The sequence below is a fragment of the Phocoena phocoena genome, chromosome 10 (genome assembly GCF_963924675.1).
Source record: "Phocoena phocoena chromosome 10, mPhoPho1.1, whole genome shotgun sequence".
NCBI classification, from domain to species: Eukaryota; Metazoa; Chordata; class Mammalia; order Artiodactyla; family Phocoenidae; genus Phocoena; species Phocoena phocoena.
In genome coordinates this window covers 80084581-80104941 of record NC_089228.1, presented here as the reverse complement: position 1 = coordinate 80104941, position 20361 = coordinate 80084581, and the positions used below count along the sequence as shown (strand labels likewise).

At 44.4% G+C, this 20361-nt stretch overlaps 1 protein-coding gene across 1 annotated transcript; it reads left to right on the top strand.

Moving 5' to 3' along the window:
• The first annotated feature begins 11 nt into the window (after positions 1 to 11).
• Positions 12 to 15948, top strand: GSTA4 (glutathione S-transferase alpha 4). Its single transcript, XM_065886456.1, has 7 exons — positions 12 to 104; positions 1084 to 1188; positions 7614 to 7665; positions 9139 to 9271; positions 10154 to 10295; positions 12103 to 12234; positions 15347 to 15948. The coding sequence occupies exons 2-7, from the start codon at positions 1099 to 1101 to the stop codon at positions 15467 to 15469; spliced, it is 672 nt and encodes a 223-aa protein (XP_065742528.1). The 5' UTR covers positions 12 to 104; positions 1084 to 1098; the 3' UTR covers positions 15470 to 15948.
• The last annotated feature ends 4413 nt before the right edge of the window (positions 15949 to 20361 follow it).

Genomic DNA, 20361 nt, shown 5'->3' with positions numbered 1-20361 from the left:
GGAGCCTCGCCCACCGAGAGCGCCTCGGGCGGCCCACGGGTCACCTGGCTGCAGACCGCTTGCTGGGCGCTTCGTGCGGTTCTGGTCACTCCGAGCGGACCCAGGTCTGTCTTCCTTCTGCCGCCCCCACCTGCCCTTTCCCCTCGTCTTGTTTCTCCTGGCTCCGAGCTTCTCACTCTCTCTCCATCCCGGAACCACCCCGCATTCATCCTATTCCTGTCTTCCTGCCCCGGTCCTTTGCGCCCCCGCCCCCATCTGGGCAGACGGGGGCCCCTGGGCTGGGGTGGGGGTCTTGTTTGGCTTGGTGGGTGTGCGTATCATGATTAACCCGCTCTGTGAAGTCGGCAACCCTGGGCGGAAGGCAGGGTCGGATGGTCCCCGGGGCGGGCCGCGCGGGCTGAGCGGCCACGCGGAGCGCCGGGAGCCTATCTCGGCCGCCGATCGGTGGCCTGGGCGCACCCGGGGCTGGGGGCCCGTGTCCGGGCGGGGCGGGGGCGTGCAGGATCCGGGGCCGCCACCGCGGGCCTGCCCACCGACGCAAGTCTTGCGGACAGTAGTAATCTTCGGCCTCCCCACCTCCCTGTTGCTGTGAGGCTCAAATCTGATGCGTGTGAAAGTGAATTTTTGCAGAGGTTCCACGGGTGTGTACGTCTCCTCCGCGGCCCTTGGCGTCTGGACTGTAAAGGCCGAATTTGGGAAATCTCAGATTTTCAAGGTCAAAGTATATGATGTTCTGATTCTGTGAAGTCCCGTGCTGCTAGTACAGATAGATGTCTTTACAGCAAATGGCCCCAGCTTCCCAAGATCCAGAGTAATAAATCGTAACGATATGAAACGGTATGAAAACCAAGTGTTTTGTTTTGTTTTGTTTTAAGTTTTAAAATGGTGGTCTGTTTTTATTGAGTGAGGGAAAACGCAATTAAAAAAACGAAAACAAAATCCCTTCCCTTCCAACCACCACAAAACCCCCCGAACAGTTTTCTGTGCCAAAATCCTGAATATTCTTTTAGCGCCTGAGCTGTGGGCTGAGGACTCGAAATTGAGGCTGTTCTTTTGCGAGGAGCTGCTGCGTTTGTTTTTCAGAAAACCTGAAAGGCCATGATGGCTACGAAGCCCAAACTCCACTATCCAAATGGACGAGGCCGCATGGAATCCGTGCGATGGGTTTTAGCTGCTGCTGGAGTCGAGGTACCCTACCTATATGCTGTTTCTGCACAGATTTGTCCTACAACGTTGAGACTTGAGGGAAACGTCAATGGCGGAGCCCTGTCCTCTCCCACTAATATTACAGACCTGCTTCAGTGAGTCAGAAGAGTCCTTCCCCTCAAGACTTTTTCTTTTTATAAATGGAGTGTAGTTGATGAAATTGTATTTAACTTTCAGCTTTAATCATTGGCTTCTGATCTACCACCAGTAAATATTTATTAATGAGGAGAAAACGAATGAACCTGCAATTTGCCAGTTAACAGCCAGAACTTTTGTGAATATAGAATCTCTAGGTGAATTTCGTATTTATTCCAGTGGCTTCAGACTGGCAGCCTTCCTATCTTGTCTGCATTACTTCCTGTATGTTTTGGCCCACGATGGTTTTGGTCTTGTTTTTGTTCTGTTCTTGTAGCTTCTTGTTTATGGAAATTTTCAAATACGAGCAAAGATAGGACATTGCCATGAGATCCATGTACCTGTCACTCAGCTTCAACAACCATCAGCTTTATGCTAATCTTGTTTCACCTATCTCCTCCCCTCTGCTTGCTTTGTTGGGAATATTTTACGTTTCATCTGTGAGTACTTCAGTTTTGCTCTCTAAAAGATGAGCATTTTAAAACATAACCACAATAGCATTATTGCACCCAACAAAATTAACAACAGTTCCTTATTATCAGCTAACAATCTGATTGTCTCAAACAGGCCTTGTTTCAGTCTGGATCTAAATCAGGTCCACACATTGCATTTGATTACGTTTCTTTCAGTATTTAAAAAAATCTGTAACATTTCCTCTGCATTTAAAAAAATAAACTTTGCATTTTGAAATAATTTCAGATTAATAGAAAAGTTCTAAAGATAGTGCAGTGTTCCCATGTAACTGTCTCTGCCTCCCTTAATGAAAACATCTTACCTAACCACGTCAAAAACCAAGAAATTAACATTGGTGCATAACAAACTACAGACTTTATTCAAATCTGATTGGTTTTTCCACTAATATCCTTTTACTGTTCCAGGATCCAACGTTGTACTTAGTTATTATGTTTCCTTCGCTTTCCTCCATCTGTGACAGTTTCTTAGTCTTTCCTTTATTTCACCACCTTGACGGTCTTGAAAAGTATTGGTCAGGTTTTTTGTAGAATCCTCCACATTTTGGGTTTGTCTGATGTTTTTCTCATGATTAGACCGAGTTTGAGAAAAGAAGACCACGGAGTGAAGTGTCCTTCTTATTACATCATATGAAAGGTTACAGGACATCATGAGTCGTCACTGGTGCAGTTAAGCCTGGTCACTTGGCTCCTTCATTCATCAACTAATTTTCCCTCTGTTCTTTGGAAGAGAATCATTAAATTCAGCCCACACTCCCAAGGATGGGAATAAGCTCTACCTCCTGGTATCTGCATTTAGAATTCTTATGTAAGGAAGATTTGTTCCCCCCCCCCTTTTATTTATTTATTCCATCATTTGTTTATATCAGCATGAATTTAAGTATATTTATTTTATCCTTTCGATTAAAATTCAATAATACTTTCTTTTGTTGCTCAAATAGCTCCAGCTTTGGCCACTGAGGCTCTTTCAGGTTGGCTCTTGTGTCCTTTCCATGTAGCCCTTTTTACTTTTTTTTTCCTTCAACATTTTCTCACTTTCTGACACTCCAAGATGCTCCAGGCTAATCTTGTATTTTCCTTGCCCTAGCCCTAGTACTTCTCCAAACAGCCCTGGTCCCTTTTATCAGAAAATGGTATTAGCAGCCAAGATCTGGGTGCCAAGTGTCTGCATTTGTTTCTGGTGCCATTTGTGGAAGAAACTGCGTTTAGAATGCCCCTCATTCTGGATTTGGCGGCTTAACTCTCATTTTAACATGTTCTATTCTCTATATTTCCTGTAAACTACTAGTTGGATCCAGAAGTCTGATCAACTCCAGGCTCCTTTTTTTCTTTCTATCTCTATTTTTTTTTTTCCTGCCAGATTGCAGCAGAGGTGATACTGCGATCATATTTCTCTTGTGCGACATCCGGGGTGCATGACGTCTGCCTATCTCGTTTTCAGCATTGCTGAGTTTGATCAGTGTGTTCCTGTGACCTTAGCCTGTTCCACACACTATGAAGTTTCCTCCATCACCCTTTCACGTGTCGTTTGCAGCCTTGATCATCACCATTGTTAGAGGTTACAAAATGGTGATTTTTCTATTTCTATCATTTCACCTAAATTTACTAACTGTGGTACTCTTATAAAGAGTAATTGTTCACTGATTGCTTAATTACCTCGAAGTACAGTTCAGATAAGAAAAGCAGGATAGATGCTTGATTCTGCCACTTTTATCAATTTTCAGAATAATGAGTCGTTACCCTAGCAACCTCCAGAGGTGACAAATGAGGGTTGATGGGTTTGGGGTTTTGTTTCTTATGATTGGTTTGGTTTGGTTTGGTTTTGGTTTCCTTACCTATCGTTATAACTCACCACACAGTGTTTTTACAGTTTTCTAAATTAGTCGATATCATTTTTATATACAAGTTCTGGTTTCTGACTTCTCTTGAAAAGTTGGAAGATCTGATGATCCTGGGGCCTCATTTCCATGAGTAGGGACGGTCCCTAGAGATGGACCTTTCTAGCCTGCACAGTCCCCATCATTCCCTATTGTCTCAGGACATATTTTCTAATTGTGTTAAGAGGAAAGCGGAACGATTCTTGATCCTTTGATCACCTGTCACCTGTCTCACCCCTGTATGCTTCTGAGTTTGCAATTATTTAATAGGTTTTGAAGAGGGTGTCTTATATGTGTATGTACTAGAATCCCTTGTCAAAGCTCCTCTTCCCCAGCTTCATTCTGCCCCTCCTACTCTGCTGTGAGTCAGCATTCTTGGCTACAGCCATAGAAACCCAACCCTAAGTAAGAAAAACGAAAAGGAACATGGGTCATGTGATCTACCTACCCTCAACCAGGCAGGCAGTTGGGGTACAGTAATTAGCCCAGCGTGGGTCTCAAGCCCACTCCTCTGACCAGGGTGGAGGGAGCTAGACTGGCCTCCTTCACGAGGGCTGACCACGTGGTTTGCAGGAACAATTCCCAAAAGGTGGTACCAGGGGTCCCTCTCCTTTCTGTGCCCAGTGACATTTTCAGCTACATTTGTGCTCATACAGAGCTGAAACAGGAGGGCCAGGCTGGCAGCCGCTGGGTGAGTTCATGATTCCCAGGGTCACGATGTCGGTTAGAGGCTGATGTGTAAAGCATACGCATCCCAGTAACTAGGTACCTCGCACCTGCTGAGTGACAGCCTGGCCTAATTCAGGGAGTCGGCGTCTTCCATCTCATGCTTGGTTCGAGTCCTCAGACCTCGCTCTGTGCTGGGTGCTGCTTCTCGGCTGCTTGGAGCTTCATGTGCCCAAAGACCACCCCCACCCCAAACCTGGTCAGATCCTCCTTGTGGAGAGGGGAATGAACAGTGTAAAAGAGAAGATGTGAAGGCCACAAGCTCCTCATTCAGGACTTCTAGGCAGTTCACTTAGAAGAAGGGGGCGTGCGAAGAGGGAGCGCGTGGTGTGGACGCGGGCACTTCTCCAAGGATCCCAGCGGGAACGGCACCCCATCAGGGCACAGAGACGGCTGATGGTGTGGATGGAAGTCGCACGCTGTCTGTCCTTACAGCCCGGAGCAGCAGCCAGACAGTCGCCAGCTCCTCCAAGCTCTGCCTGGGGACTTTTTCCCTTCCTCCCTCTCCTACCCTCTAATCTCCTGTTCCGGTGCTAGATTCTTCTTACAGACCAAGTTTTATAAAGTTTGACTGAAGAGAGCTTCTCTAGTGAGAGAGAGCATGCATTTTGCTACATGTTCCCAGAAGTCAAAAACCAGAATCGGAACAATTTGGAAGGAATTTAAAAAAAAGTTTTTTTAAATTGAAGTATAGTTGATTTCGGGTGTACAGCAAAGTGATCCAGTTAAATATATCTTGCACATTATTTTCCATTATAGTTCCCTGTGCTGTACAGTAGGTCCTTTTGTTTATCTATTTTATATATAGTAGTGTGTATCTGTTAATCCCAAACTCCTAATTTATCCCTCCCCCACCCCCTTTCCCCCCTGGTAGCCATAAGTTTGTTTTCTATGTGTATGAGTCCATTTCTGTTTTGTAAATAAGTTCATTTGTGTCATTTTTTTTTAGATTCCACATATAAGTGATATCATATGATATTTGTCTTTCTCTGTCTGACTTACTTTGCTTAGTGTGTTAATCTCTAGGTCCATCCATATTGCTTGGAAGCACTCGTTTTTTTTAAATGTACATTTCTGGTCTCTCCCAACTACTGGATGTGAATCTCTGAGGGATGAGCCTAGACACACACACACACACACACACACACACACACACACACACACACTTCCCCATGTGCTTTATAAATGATTGTGGTCATGAAAGTGTGAGAGCCGTGGTGCAGAGGGGACACCACCAACATCACACCTGACCAGGTGGGCATTTGGACAAATGCCCAGAACATTCTTGCCCTGAAGTTACTGCTTCCTGGGCCACAGATGGAGTGCCTCTAGGGGCACTGAGGCCCCCTTCTCACACGGGAGGACCCTGGGAGTAGGAGAAGCCATGCCTACACATCCTGATGCCCGTTGAGGCGGAAGAGAGAATGGCCATGTCTATGCTGTCAGCTCTGTCCCTCCTGGGATGATGGGGCAGCGCAGGGAGAGATGCTAGTGGGGAACCATCTGGGGACTCAGTGGGCATGTGAAGGGCATCAGTACATTAGCACGAGTTTTATCTATCACAAGAAAAGAAACTTTTCAGTGTTTTTCCCCGCCCCACCCAGCCTTTTAGTTTGAAAACTTGAAAACCTACAGAAAAGTTGTAATAGTACAATGGACACCTTCTAACTAAATTGACTAGTTGTTAACATTTTGCCATGTTTGCTGCTTTCCCTCTTCTCTCTCTGCTTTATTTATTCTTAATCACTTGAAAGTAAGTTACAGACATCAGCATGTATCTCCCTGTTAAGAAAGAAAGAAAGAATTGTCCTAATAACTGCAATATCATTGTCACAACTAAGAAAGTTAACACTAACTTTACAACATCTAATATACAATTCATATTCAGAAGTTCCCTCTCGCCCCCCAGAAGTCTATGTAACTGTTATTTAACTATTTAGCAGTTATAACTGCCCCTCCCCCCACCCGGGATCTAATCAAGATTCAGATATTTGGTGGTTATTTCTCTAGTCTCTTTTCATCTGTCAATAGAACAGAGCCTGCATTTTGTTCATTTCTTCCCTACCCTTCACTTAACAGAAAAGGAACGTGTGAAGGAGGAATTGACTCTCTTGCATGAATTTCTGGCAACAGACGTAAGGAATCAGTTATATGACTTGGAGGCCAAATGACATAAAGAATTATCAGAAGAGGGCTACCTGGCTAAAGTCGATTCCCTTTTACATAAAGGTTTGCCCTTGAGAGCAGAATTCATGCTTTTGGTCGGGAAGAGGATAGATGGCTAGGAAACGGGAGCCAGACAAGTGGTGAGGACCACAGAGTGGGAACAGCAGAGGCAGAAAGTTCCCCGGACCAGTTTCCAAACCTTGCACATCCTGGAGGAGCTTAGAAACAAAACAGGCCATTTATGTTACAGAGTGTCCCACATCCTGGATATGCCCCATTTTCACCTTGCAGTTTGATCCAAGTGAAATCGGTTGGCGAGCTCTTTCTGCAGTGGTGCAGTGTCCTCACTGTGTCACAGCAGGGAGCACGTGATGTCTCAGGATGTCCCCCAGTGGGGAGCTGAGTTTGACCACTTGGTTAGTTGGATGGTGGGATCTCCAGATCTGCAGAGATGTTTTTTCTTTGTCATAGTAAGGAACTTGTGGGGTGACACTTTGAGATTGTGTGAATATTCTGTGCCCCATGACCCAATGATTTCAGCATCCATTATCCTTATCAGAGTCAGTTATTACATTATAGGGTGAAAATTGGTGATTTTCTAATTTTATCATTAATTAGGAATAATTCTACGTTAATTAGTGCTAATTCTGTAAAAGAGAGCTTTTCTTCTCCCTTTGTTTTTTAGAATCATCATTTATGGACACAGGGATTTTTTTGTTGTGTTCTAATCCATAACTGATATCACTCTTTTCGATATTTAAATTGTCCCAGATGTGGCTAGAGAATCCCTCGGGTAGGGTCCTGCATGCCTTTGCTTTTGACATATCCGTTAGTCTTTGAGTACGTCCTCACTTTCTGACATAACAGAGTCAACCTTTGCTTCTGGGAGTCCAGTGATATTTAGAAACAAGATGTGGGTACTGAATCTGCTCTTTCTCTCTGCTTCTGAGGCAGTTTAACTTGGTATTTTCAGTCCTGAACCTGGAATGACATTTCGCTTCTTTTTTTGGGGGGGGTGTCTTTTTGAATTTAGTTTGATGAAGACTTTTTAGAAACAAAAGAACAGTTGCAGAAGTTGCAGGATGGTGAGTATCAAAATGTATTACTGTCGGTAATGCTGATTTTCCTTTCTAAGAACCCATATTTACGTGGAAGGGCAAAGATACTGCTGACACTAAGAATCCAGACCAGTATCCTAAAACCAGACAAGCAAGAGGAAACAGGAGGTGAAATTGCCAGGAAGTCTCTCCGTATTCAGTAGTTCTATAAAAGCCGGCGAAAGGGAAGGAGCCAGTTCCTCCCTCTGTCCCAGTGGGCAGCCCTTCTCCATCTCTCTCTCCTCCCCCTCCCTCCTCTACCTTTCCCCCCTTTCTTCCTCTCCCTCATCCCCTCCCTCCTCATTTTCCACCTCCTCTGAATTACCTGAGGCATCTGCACCTGCTTGAAGTACGCAGGTAAAAGTCACCATTTACACTGGGCTGCTTTCTGAAATAAGTACAAACAGGTGTGACATCAGTGAAGGGCCCCCTTTTAACTCCTGGTCGCACCTCCCCCTCCACACCCAGGCCCCTGTAAGCATCCTCCCTCCCGGCCATCAGCAGGATCCTGAGGCCCAACTCAAGGCTCCTCGGAGAGGGACCAGCTCTGCAGGGCTGTGATGCCCCCATCATGAGTGACACTGCCTGGCGTCACTAGGCCTGTGCTGAGTGCACATCTCCCCTCGACCCGCATGCGCCCCCAAGCCTTGAGCCCCCCCAGGGCTGGGCCGTATGCTATACTTGCAACTCTCCCCGACATTTGGTGTGGGGAAAGTGTTTGAGACAGGCTTCTTGAAGAAAGCAGTGGGTTACTTTTTGACCAGTGACAGCGTACTCGGTGGTAGGTGGACTGTGGTAGTGGACGCCTGTACGTGAGTATCAGCTGGTGACTTAGGTTTCATGATCAGATTGTCAAAGCAGTGCAGTCATAGAACATTCTAGAGCGATGGGAATGTTCTGTTCTACAATGGCCAGCGCAGGAGCCACCAGCCACATGTGGCTTTTGAGCACTTGTAACGTGTCCAGGGCAACTAACAAAGTGAGTTCAAAAGTTTGATTAATTTAGAGTTCCCTGGTGGCCTAGTGGTTAGGATTCTGGGCTTTCACCGTTGTGGGCCCAGGTTCAATCCCTGGTCAGGGAACTAAGATCCTGTAAGCTGTGCATCGCAGCCACACACACAAAAAATTGATTAACTTAAATTTAGGTTTAACTATACACACGCTGCTTACTGGCTACTGTATTGGCCAGCGCACCTCTAAAAAGACGTTTTCACTACATCTCCCCTACCCTTTGTCACTGGAGCTAGGTGACACTGGAGCTGGAGTGAAAGTCAGAAGGGAAGATTTGGATCAATGCTAGTTTTCAGGCTTGTTTTATGGCTAAATCTGCACCCCTGAATGAAGTTGGGGGAGCTTTACACTGTTTCCTAAGGCTGTGATCCCACTGTCCCTTTTCATTCAGCATGTTTTGGTGGGGGTGCAGGGAAGAGATCACTTCTAACTCTGGGCTTCCATTCCCAGGTAACCACCTGCTGTTCCAACAAGTGCCAATGGTTGAAATTGATGGGATGAAGCTAGTGCAGACCCGGAGCATCCTCCACTATATAGCAGACAAGCACCATCTCTTCGGCAAAGATCTCAAGGAGAGAACCCTGTACTGTGGCCCCTCTGGCGTGTTCTCACTTGTCCACTTACCGATCCTTAAGTGATTAGTCGTCCTCTACAGCACACCCGTCCACTTCATGTCCTGTATCGTTAGTGGGAACAGGGAACAAAGCCCCAGAAAGGTCAAGACCAGTTGGAAAATCAGTACAGAGAGTCTGAGTAAAATGAGAGAAAGGAATTGAATTCAGATATTAGAGCCTGTGTCTGGGGTGTGGTGCAGGTTTCAACATGTTTAAATGCTTTGATAGTTTTTTTTTTTTTTACCTTTCTTGCAAATGTATTATCCCTGAGTATTAGGAATAGAAAGCTGCTGTGACATTCAAGGCCCGGGATACTGTGCACTGGATTATAATTTGAACTCAGAGCCTGGTCCTTGTACCTCCTGGATCATGACCCAGGGCAAAGCGTTACGCTCCAGTGTCCTGATGAGTTTCCAGTATGATGGGGATAATAACAGCACATTCCTCATAATGCCATAGGATTCAATGAAATATCGGATAGAGAGTGTTTAGCACCGTGCCTGGTACACACCAAGCATCCTATAAATAATACCCACTATTTTTACAAATGTGAAGCTCCACCCGCACCAAGCCCGGGTGCTGGAGTGAGGGTGGTGGAGTAGGGGCCAGGAGAGAGGACATTCGTGGCTCTTGTGCTTCGAGATGCGTGACAGGTTTTTCTGAAAGATTTTTCTGAATCGCAGCTAGAATTGAATTTGCATCTTTGCTCTAAAGGGACAGGTGGAGATGAATGCTTCTTGGTGCTTAAGTTGCCAGAGCCTTAAGAGAAAAACACTCCAGATACTTAGTTGTGGAAGCCAGTGAGTTCAAAGAGAGGGGTGACTGAGAAAACGCTCTTTTGTGTTTTGAAGGATTGACATGTATGTGGAGGGGACCCTGGATCTTCTGGAACTGATCATCATGCATCCTTTCCTCAAACCAGACGATCAGCAAAAGGAAGTGGTGAACATGGCCCAGAAGGCTATAATCAGATACTTTCCTGTGTTCGAAAAGGTAGGTGGCAGTGAAGCCTGTGAACACGGCATCACCAGACCACAAACGCCCCTTTCTGCTCAGGTGGAGTAAAGCTGAGCCCTGCTAGACCAACCTCCTGGACTCCCGAGGGCTCACAGGTGCCATCGGCACAAAGCCAGGATGTCTTGGAGCCTCCCAGACTCTTCCAGAGTCTTCCGTGTTTTCTGGGAAAAAGATGGGCTCACCCATGTGTGCACTGTCATTGCTTACATTCGCCAGGTGCCACCTTGTGCACGATACAGAAGAGAAGAAGCCACCTACTTCATTCATTCTTTCATCATCCTACCTGATAGTTTGGTATAAAGAGAAGAACCATTGCTGTTTTATTTCTCTTCCCTGTGCCCTTTTTGTTTTCTCTTTTGTTATTTCTTGTCTCATTACCATATCTGTTTTTCTGAGCTTCAAACTCCTCCTCTCTTTTCCTCAACTCAGATGGACTATTTTAAATGCTTTAGTTAAAAACCAAGAGAATGTGAAAATCTGGAATTGGCAGACTTCCTCTGGCCATTGATGTGGAATTAGATGTAAGAAGGAGGAGAGATATTTTCTGAGTGTTTCTGTCCTTGGTTTCGTAGCCTCTTTTTTTGTTTAGTTTTTTTCTTTTTTTTTTTGCGGTTCACGGATCTCTCACTGTTGTGGCCTCTCCCGTTGCATAGCAACAGGCTCCAGACGCGCAGGCTCAGCGGCCATGGCTCACGGGCCCAGCCGCTCCGCGGCATATGGGATCTTCCCAGACCGGGGCACGAACCTGTGTCCCCTGCATCGGCAGGCCGACTCTCAACCACTGTGCCACCAGGGAAGCCTGGTTTCGTGGCATCTTGCCCATAGGCAGTTTGTGAATGTAAAATACGATGATGCAGAAATGTGCTGGGACGAGGGAGGAACAGGTGCCTTGGAGAAGGGTCACTGCCAGTTCCTCTGTCCCTGTGGCCCAGATTGTGTCAGGGCTCCACCGAACATATGAGCTAAATAATTGTCACCTTCTTTTTACCCGTAATGAAATAGAATCACAGAGAGACTGGGTGACATGCCTTAGTCAGGAGCCAGGACTGCAACTCTGGACTCTTCGTCCTCTCCCTGTCTGGCTCCAGTAACTCTGTTTGATTTGGAGTCATATTAGGGTCCTTGTCACGCACACGTAAACACATACTGACACTCATGGGCATCCTCAAAGGGCATCTTCCCTGTTCTACCACTGTTCCTTGCCCCTTCCCGATCACCGTCTATTCCTATGAATCTCTGCACCTGTGTTACTCTCAAAATGGGAGTCAGGATGAACTCTCATTCTTTTAATGTTCCCTGTCTTAGAAGATGTGAAAGGAAGCCTGCTTTTTTACTGTCATGTCTAGTTTATGACTGTGAGTCCTGACACACAGAAACACAGAACTGGCAAATGAGATCAGACTCCTTGGACAGGACCAGTGGCTTACGTCTTACATCACTTCCCCTGAATGCATCAGGGCTAATTCTTTTCTTTAGATACATTTATGGAATAGAGGTATCCTTTTAAAGCCCTGGATGCTAAATCTAGAATTAATAGTTCCTTCCCTTTTTTTAGGGTCTCGTTCTGATGTAAAGCAGATACTTAAGGATGCTTTCATTTCTACACCTTTTTTGCTCTCTCCCTCTCATATAGGGAACTTCTTCTTAGTTGATGTTATTCGTAAAAGGATAAAAGGACAAGGTTGTAGTTTCAGCCCTTCTCAGATACTGCACTGATTCCACAGCTTCATCATTTTCTCCATCTCAAGTATTATAACCAATGTAAAATGTTTATACCCTGCAGGTTTTACGGGGTCATGGACAAAGGTTTCTTGTTGGTAATCAGCTGAGCCTTGCAGACATAATTCTACTCCAGACCATTTTGGCTCTAGAAGAGAAAATTCCTAATATCCTGTCTGCCTTTCCTCACCTCCAGGTACATAAAACAACGTTTGAGAAGATTGACCCAGAACTCTTAGGCCTTCCTTCGATATCTGTTGTTTGGTAGGCTGTGTATGTGTGTGTGTGTGTGTAATTCTTTTAGGTTCTAGTTAGTAAAATGAAATGAAGGTGCAGGCTTGAAATTGGTTTCCTGGTTCCCAGACCCTTAGAGCTGAAAGATCGTTTACGTGTGAAAGAAGTTGTCCCTCGATATTGTTGCATGACTACACTCTTGCAACAAACTCCATACACAGTTTGCCAGTAGGGACCTGCTGTAGACGTAGCTGTAGGGACCAGGGGCTACTCATCTGCTTGTGCTGTATGTGCTGACGGGAGGACCCGAGAGTCGCCGTCAAAAACAGCCTCGTCATCAGGGTGTGGCTCCCTTTCTCAGAAATAACATGGTCTCAAATTGGAAATTTTGGAGTCTGAATTCTGAGAGCTAATAAGAGGCACCCTAAACATCACCCCAGAAAATTCTTACCATTCTTCTTCCTCAAATTCCAAGGACAGACATTTGTGCGTAACTCAGTTTATGTTTCGGTGTTATTCTTACAGGATCGATCATAGAATTTAGAAGCAGAAAAGGGCTTTAAAAAGCAAGTTTCATCCAATGTCTTCAATATATTGAATACATATGAAGAAATAGAGACCCAGGGTAAAGACGTCAGCAGCCTGATGGCCTCGTTAATGGGTATCTCAACTTTGTCTAGAATCTTAGCCTTTTACCTCCAAATGCAATGGGCTTTCTTCTGTGCTGGTGGGTTGGTCCCTTGGGCCAAATCAGGCCTGCCACGTGTTTTTGTATCACTCTTGAGCTAAGAGTGGTTTTTACATTTTTAAATGGTTGAAAAACTATCAAAAGAATAGTGATACTTCCTGACACATGAAATTATGTGAAGTTCGAATTTCAGTGTCCGTTGTCCGTAAATACATTTCGTTGGCACAAAGCCAGGCCCATTCACTCATGCATTGTCTAAGGCTGCTTTTGTGCTACCACAGCAGAGGTGAGTTGTTCTGATACAGACCATATGGCCTGCAAAGCCTAGAATATTTACTAACTGGTCCTTTATAGAGAAAGGTTGCCAATCCCCTATAAAGACCAGACGGACACATCTTTGACCAAGTTATCAAAAGCCAAGAGAGACACACGCTAAATCTCCAAAGAGTAGTAACACATATACTTTAAAAAAAATTTTTTTCCCAAGTCTAGTGAACATCATTTGGACATACTAATGAGGACAGCAACCACCGGTTAAATACATAGACCCAGAAAATGAGAACAGAAATCTTCAACAAGGCAAATAGCCATTATGTAGTTTAGCTCTCTGTTCCTTTCTTCCTGCAGGCACAGAGATAGGCTTCTTTTTTTTTTTTTTTTTCCGGTACACAGGCCTCTCACTGCTGTGGCCTCTCCCGTCGCGGAGCACAGGCTCCGGACGCACAGGCTCAGCGGCCATGGCTCACGGACCCAGCCACTCCGCGGCATGTGGGATCCTCCCGGACCGGGGCACGAACCTGTGTCCCCTGCATCGGCAAGCGGACTCTCAACCACTGTGCCACCAGGGAAGCCCGAAACGGGCATTTTAAAGTTTGACTTTAATACCAATAGATCCCTGAAATGGCCCAAGGACCTGTGGATATTTTCCATCCATGATGCTAACAATTTGTTTTTAAATCCCAGGTACTTCTGTGTAAACAAATTTAATACCCGAACAGGTCAAGTATCAATATTAAAGGACTTCAAAATCTAACACCAGATCTGATTAAATTAAAGGGTCACTCTTGCATTGATTAAAGGGGGAAAAAAAAGTCAAAAGTCACAAAATGTTTATTATACATGACCTGTGTAAGCCCCAGGTAAATCTTGAAATGATAAATCCTTTGGAAAAAGCTTCTAATTTTTGGTAATAACACAAATAATACAAATACCATAATACAAATAGTTCAAATAAGTAATAAGAAGATTGTCATACTTACGTAGAATTAATTGACATAATTATTAGAGTTTTTGTTAATATTAGTGATATATGTATGAATGTTTGTATGCCTGCTTAATTAAGGCTGTGCTTTGTACATAGTAGACATTTAATAAATAGTAGCTTTTTAAATAAATGACCTCTTTATTTTGAAAGATTTTGTTAGAATACTTATATATGATGGATATACAGTTCTTTGTATAGTTCAGAATTTTCACCAGATCAAATGGATTTTTCTTCTTAATTACTGAAAATTGGTAAGATTTGACTCTATGAGTGAAAAATAAGATTTTTTTTCCTCCATTACAGTTAACGTGAATATCTGGTATCTGATAACTGAGCCCTAGGCTACAAAAAAATGCAACTGGCCATCTTTCACACATAGCCAGAAAGAGGATTCATTTGTTAATAGGAGTAAAACTGTCAAGGCAGCTGAATCTTAAAATGTAACTTGTACTATCTGATGAATTTTTAAAACAATTTTATTTAAGTGACTTTTATTTAAATGCATTTTTTCTGAGATCAATACATTTGAGGTACTTCCTATGTCTTTTTCGTCCTTCCTTTTTTCATTTAAGCAAGTATACTCCTATCCTAAGTACCTTTTTTATTTTTCTGTCTCTGAAAAGAGTTCACATCTTGGTATGAACTGTGAGATTTGTATAGAGCCTGGCCTAGATTCCAGCCACTGTTGGCAGAGATTATAAATGATCATACCAAGAGATCAGACCCTAAACAGGTGCTGGATGACAGTTCTATTTGGATCTCTATAGCAAATATTTATTGAATGTATTCTGATGGACCATTTTGGGGTTTTTTTTTTTGTTTAGTTTTTTATTGAAGCATAGTTGATTTACAGTGTTGTGTTAATTTCTGCTGTACAGCAAAATGACTCAGTTATACACATATCTATTATATTCTTTTTTATATTCTTTCTATTGTGGTTTATCCCAGGATGTTGAATATAGTTCCCTGTGCTGTACGGTAGGAACTTGTTGTTTATCCATTCTATGTGTAATAGTTTGCATCTACTAACCCCAAACTGATGGGCCATCTTGCACCGCCCTATTTTCGTAGAAATGAATACCTTTGCTTTTAGCCTTGAACTTTTGCGTTTTCCCTTTGCAGGAGTTCACAGTGAAAATAAGTAATATCCCTACAATTAAGAAATTCCTTGAACCTGGCAGCAAGAGGAAGCCTCCCCCGGATGACATCTATGTGAGAACCGTGTACAACATCTTCATGCCGTAGGACAGCAGCACGGCTGTGAGTGAGCGCTGTCCCCCAGAAATCGCTGTGTCCACAGTTGTGTCTTAATTGAAGCCAGGCTGCCGTGATCCAGCTCTGTCGTGGTGCTGTGTATATTGTTCCTAAGTTGGTCTTTCATGTCAAGGAGATCTCTTTTAGAAACATCAACCTTTTTTGTCCAGTGAGTGATTGTTACGGGACCTCTTCTGAACACCTTTTTGGAGGGGCTGGCATTTAAGTTAGATCTGCTCTGTCTACTCATTTCCTGGTAACAAGGATGGGTAGGACTTCATGTTGTCCCCTGAGCTTCTTTTCTCCTCTCCTTATCCCATTTTCAACCCCCTCCAGTCTCTTCCTGTTTTCAGCGTCTAATAACAATGGAATTCACTAGATAGTAACTCTCCTCTGAGCTATAATAATAATAGATCCATGGTAGTAATGAATGCCATTGATATTTGCTAAAATAAAGGATTTACAATTCATTGCCCTGCTGCTAGAATTTTTAAATTAAATCGTTTGGAATACATTCACATGGTTCAAATATCAAAAAAGTATAAAAGGCTATACAGTTGGAAGTGTTCTTTTCAGCCCTGTCCCCCCAGTTTTCTTTGGTTCTGCTCCCTACAGGCAAACATCATTATCATTTGTATAACCTTCCAGTTATGTTTGACACAAGTATAAGAAAATATAAATATATTTAACTTTTGTCCTCTTACTACCCAAATGGTTATTTGGAGGCTTCTAATTTTTTGCATTTCAGAACTAAAAGTATGGCTTATTAATACTGCTTTAAACATGTGTTGACTTACATCTCAAATATTAATTGAGCACCTGTTATGTGCCAAGCATGGTGCCAGGAGACAAAACCTTAGATCAGAGGCCTAGATCAGAATATTTTGCTTTAGAAAAAATTCACCACGCAGTAGGCAAGACAGATGTGTCAACAGCAGAAGTAATTTTAGAAAAGAAAGAATTGCCGCTTTGAGAGTGTCTAATAATTAGGAATTTAAAAACGGGAAAAAGGCACGTGTTTGATCCGCGTCTCATAAAGTGGACACACTCATTCCTTACTACAGGAGGGATTTTTGCCCAGATGTGAAAAACAGACAGTTGCGAGGTGATCCTTAATGCCTGTCCCAGTCAATGCAAGCCCCTCAGGGTTTTATTAGAGGAAAATGCAACGCAGACGTGAAGATTGTTCTCTGTCTTCACACTTTCACAATGCAAGCACTCTGTCGTCGCTCTAATATCTACAACTACTAAAGGAGCAGAGGCAGGGCAGCAGGCGCACCACCGGGCGGGCCCGAGGAGCACTGGTGGTCCCGGCTGATGTTTCCGCCAGCCTCCTGGGAGCAAGAGAACAAAAAGAAGGAAATGGGGATGGGGATGCAGTAAAGAGTCTCACCTTCCCCAGAGACAGGTCTGGCCTTGGCTTCTGGGAGGTGATGTCTAAGCCTTGGAACCTCTCCTACCATTCTGGTGGGATTTTACTATCCAGAGACATGCCCGTTAGGAGTATCTCTGTTTGCCGGGGGCCCTGGGCCAGCCAGATAACAACTATGTGATTTCGGGTGTAGGCTTTGAGCCGCACCAACAATATGATGTTGGGCAGGGGCTCCGGGTCATGTGGGGTCAGCTCCACTCTGGAGGGGCTGGAGACAGATCAGCCACGTGGGCGGTCAGTCATGCCCACACGATGGCGCTCCTGTAAACTTCTGGCCTCAGACGCGGGTGGGCTTCCCCAGTGACAGAATTCTGTTGTCACACATGCTTGTCAGGAGGAGTTAGTGCTGTCCATGGCTCTGCAGAATGAAGACCTCTGGGCGCTCCGAGCCTGGAACACTCCTGGACTCTGCCCTGTGCATCTCTTCCCTGGGCCGATTTCTATCTGTATCCTCTCCGTGTAATAAACCGAAGCTGTGAGTAGGACCGTTTTCTGTGAGCTCTGCGAGTACTTCCAGCAGATTACCAGACCTGAGGGTGTTTGGGGGACACTCCCTGAACCTGCAGTTGGTTTCTGAGCGAGGGTGGGCTTTTGGATTACTCCTTCCAACTCTTCAGGGAGGGGAAATGCTTTACACTCATTTGGAGATTAATTTACACGTGGGAACCAGACATTGACTTGATAACACCGAGGGGTCTCTATCATTGAATTCTATGGGACGGCAGGAAATTTGAGCTAAGACCATTTGGGCGGGATTTTACTACCCAGGGCCACTGCCTGATACTATTACTCAAGGGCCTGCTGTGTAGACTGTAAGCCATAGTGCAAACAGTGCTTTGGGAGTTTTAATTCTCTTAAACACAAGAGGGCCCTCAAGGCTGGCTCTTTGAGAAAACAACCAGGGAGGAAGTTGGCTTCTGCACTGAATTGGAGGATTAGAGAAAATAAATAGGTCAGGCCAATCTGCTTCCTCTGAAGACAGGTTCCCACGTCTTTCTGCTCACGGTCACGTGACCTTAAATCGCGCAGTTCACGTCCCACGTTGGAAACAATCTCCCCTTCCCCATCCTGCACAGGTGGAGTCCCCCAGCTTTTGGGTCCAGACCCTTTAGTCTCAACACCCTCCACCCTCCACCCTCCCATCTTCACGAGCCACCGGACTCCGGTGAAAGCGCAGGCGGTCAGGCAGTGGATGGTTGTCCTCAAAGACGTCAGTGTCTTGAGCGTTCAGGAATGAACTAGGTAGGACCCGTGAGGCCGGGAGCCGGAGCAGAGGGCACCCACGAGGCTCACCGGCTAGACACCACAGCAGCTGAGCCAACGGGGTAAAAGTGCGCGCCTTCGTGGGTCCTCCAGTGTCTGGGACAAAAGGGGGAGCTGGACGGGTGTGGGGCTCTGGTGTCTGACAGAGGAGGAGCTGCAGCGCCTAATGAGCCTGGGACCCAGCCTAAGCCACTCAGAGGGGCTTTGGCAGACTGGGTGCCCGAGGGAACGCCTGACGCTCTGGACCAGGTGCCTGGGGGGCGGGACGATGCATGGAGGTGCCAGGCTCCCGGGGACGGGACGGGTCAGCAGAAGGTGAATTCTAGGGGGCAGTGTCTGCGGCAAACAGCCGCCAGCCCCAGCTCTCATACCTGCTCATGTTCCCTCTTTCCAGAAGATTCCATGATGGGCTCCTTGCTCTATTAGCGCCAACATCCCCACCTAAGGGAACCCTCTGATCACGAACTCTGTAGCTCACCCCACACATTCCATACCTCTTTCTCACCACCCTATTTTATTTTCTTCAGAGCACTCGACACCCCCTGGCAATCTTCTCTGTTTAATCAATCTGTGTCTTTATATTTAAAGTGGGTTTCTTATGGAAAACATAGAATTGGGTCTTAAGCCACTCACAATAGCCTCTGTCTTAAAGTTGGTGTATTTAAGACATTCACATTTAAAATGATTATTGATGTAGTTGCATTAATCTCTACCATGTTTGTGGCTGTTTTCTACTTGTTGCCCTGGTTCTTTGTTTCTCCCCCCACCTTTTTTTTGTCTTCCACTCTTTTTCTGCCTTCTCTGGTTTTATTTTATTTTACTATTATTTATTTATTTATTTTCACACACACTGTATTTTATTTTTACAAGAGATAAATAAACTGACACCAGGCATTGTAAATGGATAGCCACAACAAAAGCAGCAAGGATTGCAATTACCAAACACGAAACACACTCACGCTATGTCATAATATTGACATTCAGTCCAGTAATCCTCCACGGTAACAGCTCCTTTACTTTGCAGTGCTTCTCTGTTTTAATTGAGCATTTTATATGATTCCATTTTCTCTCCTCTCTTAGCATGTCAATTATAGTTGTTCTTTTGTTGTTGTTTTTAAGTTTTAGTGGTTGTTCTAAAGTTTCCAATATGTTTATGCAACTACACTAAGACCACTTTGAAATAACACTATACCACTTCACGGGTAGTGCGGGTACCTTATAACTATATTCCCAATTCCTCCCTCCTACCACTTATAACACTATCGTCGTAGATCTCATTTATTCATAAGCTATAATCATGTGATATATCGTTACCATTATTATTTTGAATACACTGCCTTTATTTGTTTATATATTTATACTGCCTATCTTCCCCAACTAGAGTGTAAGCACCACCGATGACACTGGGTCTGTCATGCCTACCATTGTAGACCCAGGGCCTAAAACGGTACCTGACACAGAGTGGTACTTAGTAAATATTTGTTGAATGAGCTAGTGGAATCTTACTTTCTTCTTACTTGAGTATCCTGATGCTGTATCAAATACCCAAACAAGGGATGTAAAGTGAAGCCCCAGAGGTGTGTACAAACTGGAATGCTCATTGGCCAATCCCTTGAGGGGGTGGAGATTTCAATTAGAATGGAAAGGGTTATAAACCCTCACTTAATCCACCCACAGCACCCCAAGACAAGAGCCAGGAAAAGCTAAGGTTAGTGGTGATGTTCTTATCCACTCTTTTTGGCCTTGGTTGGATAGTTTTTAGGGCCAAATTTGCAACTTGTAGTTAGCGGTTGTTTTAACTTTATGGTTAACTTAATGACTATTATTTCTAAACTTGTCTATATCAAATAAAAGGCAGGGATATTTTTTTCTTTCGAGTCGATACATAAATGAAAACGAGATGCAAATGTACATCTAGACAAAGCCTTTGAAGACTTTCATTGCTTGTGCATGAAATGTGCATAATATCATACGTTAAAATGCCCCCCACGCCGTGTCGGACGTTAAATGTAATTTCAGAAATAAGTATGTAAGAGTCAGGTGGTGCTTCAGTTGATAACACGCTTGGTAGAACTTAAGCATTTATTAATTCTTGAGCCATTACACTTTTTTCCTCCTCTGCCAAATCTCATGTTTTTGGACACAGTTGGAAAGAACACAGGCATCACCCACTCTGTGCCAGGTGCCT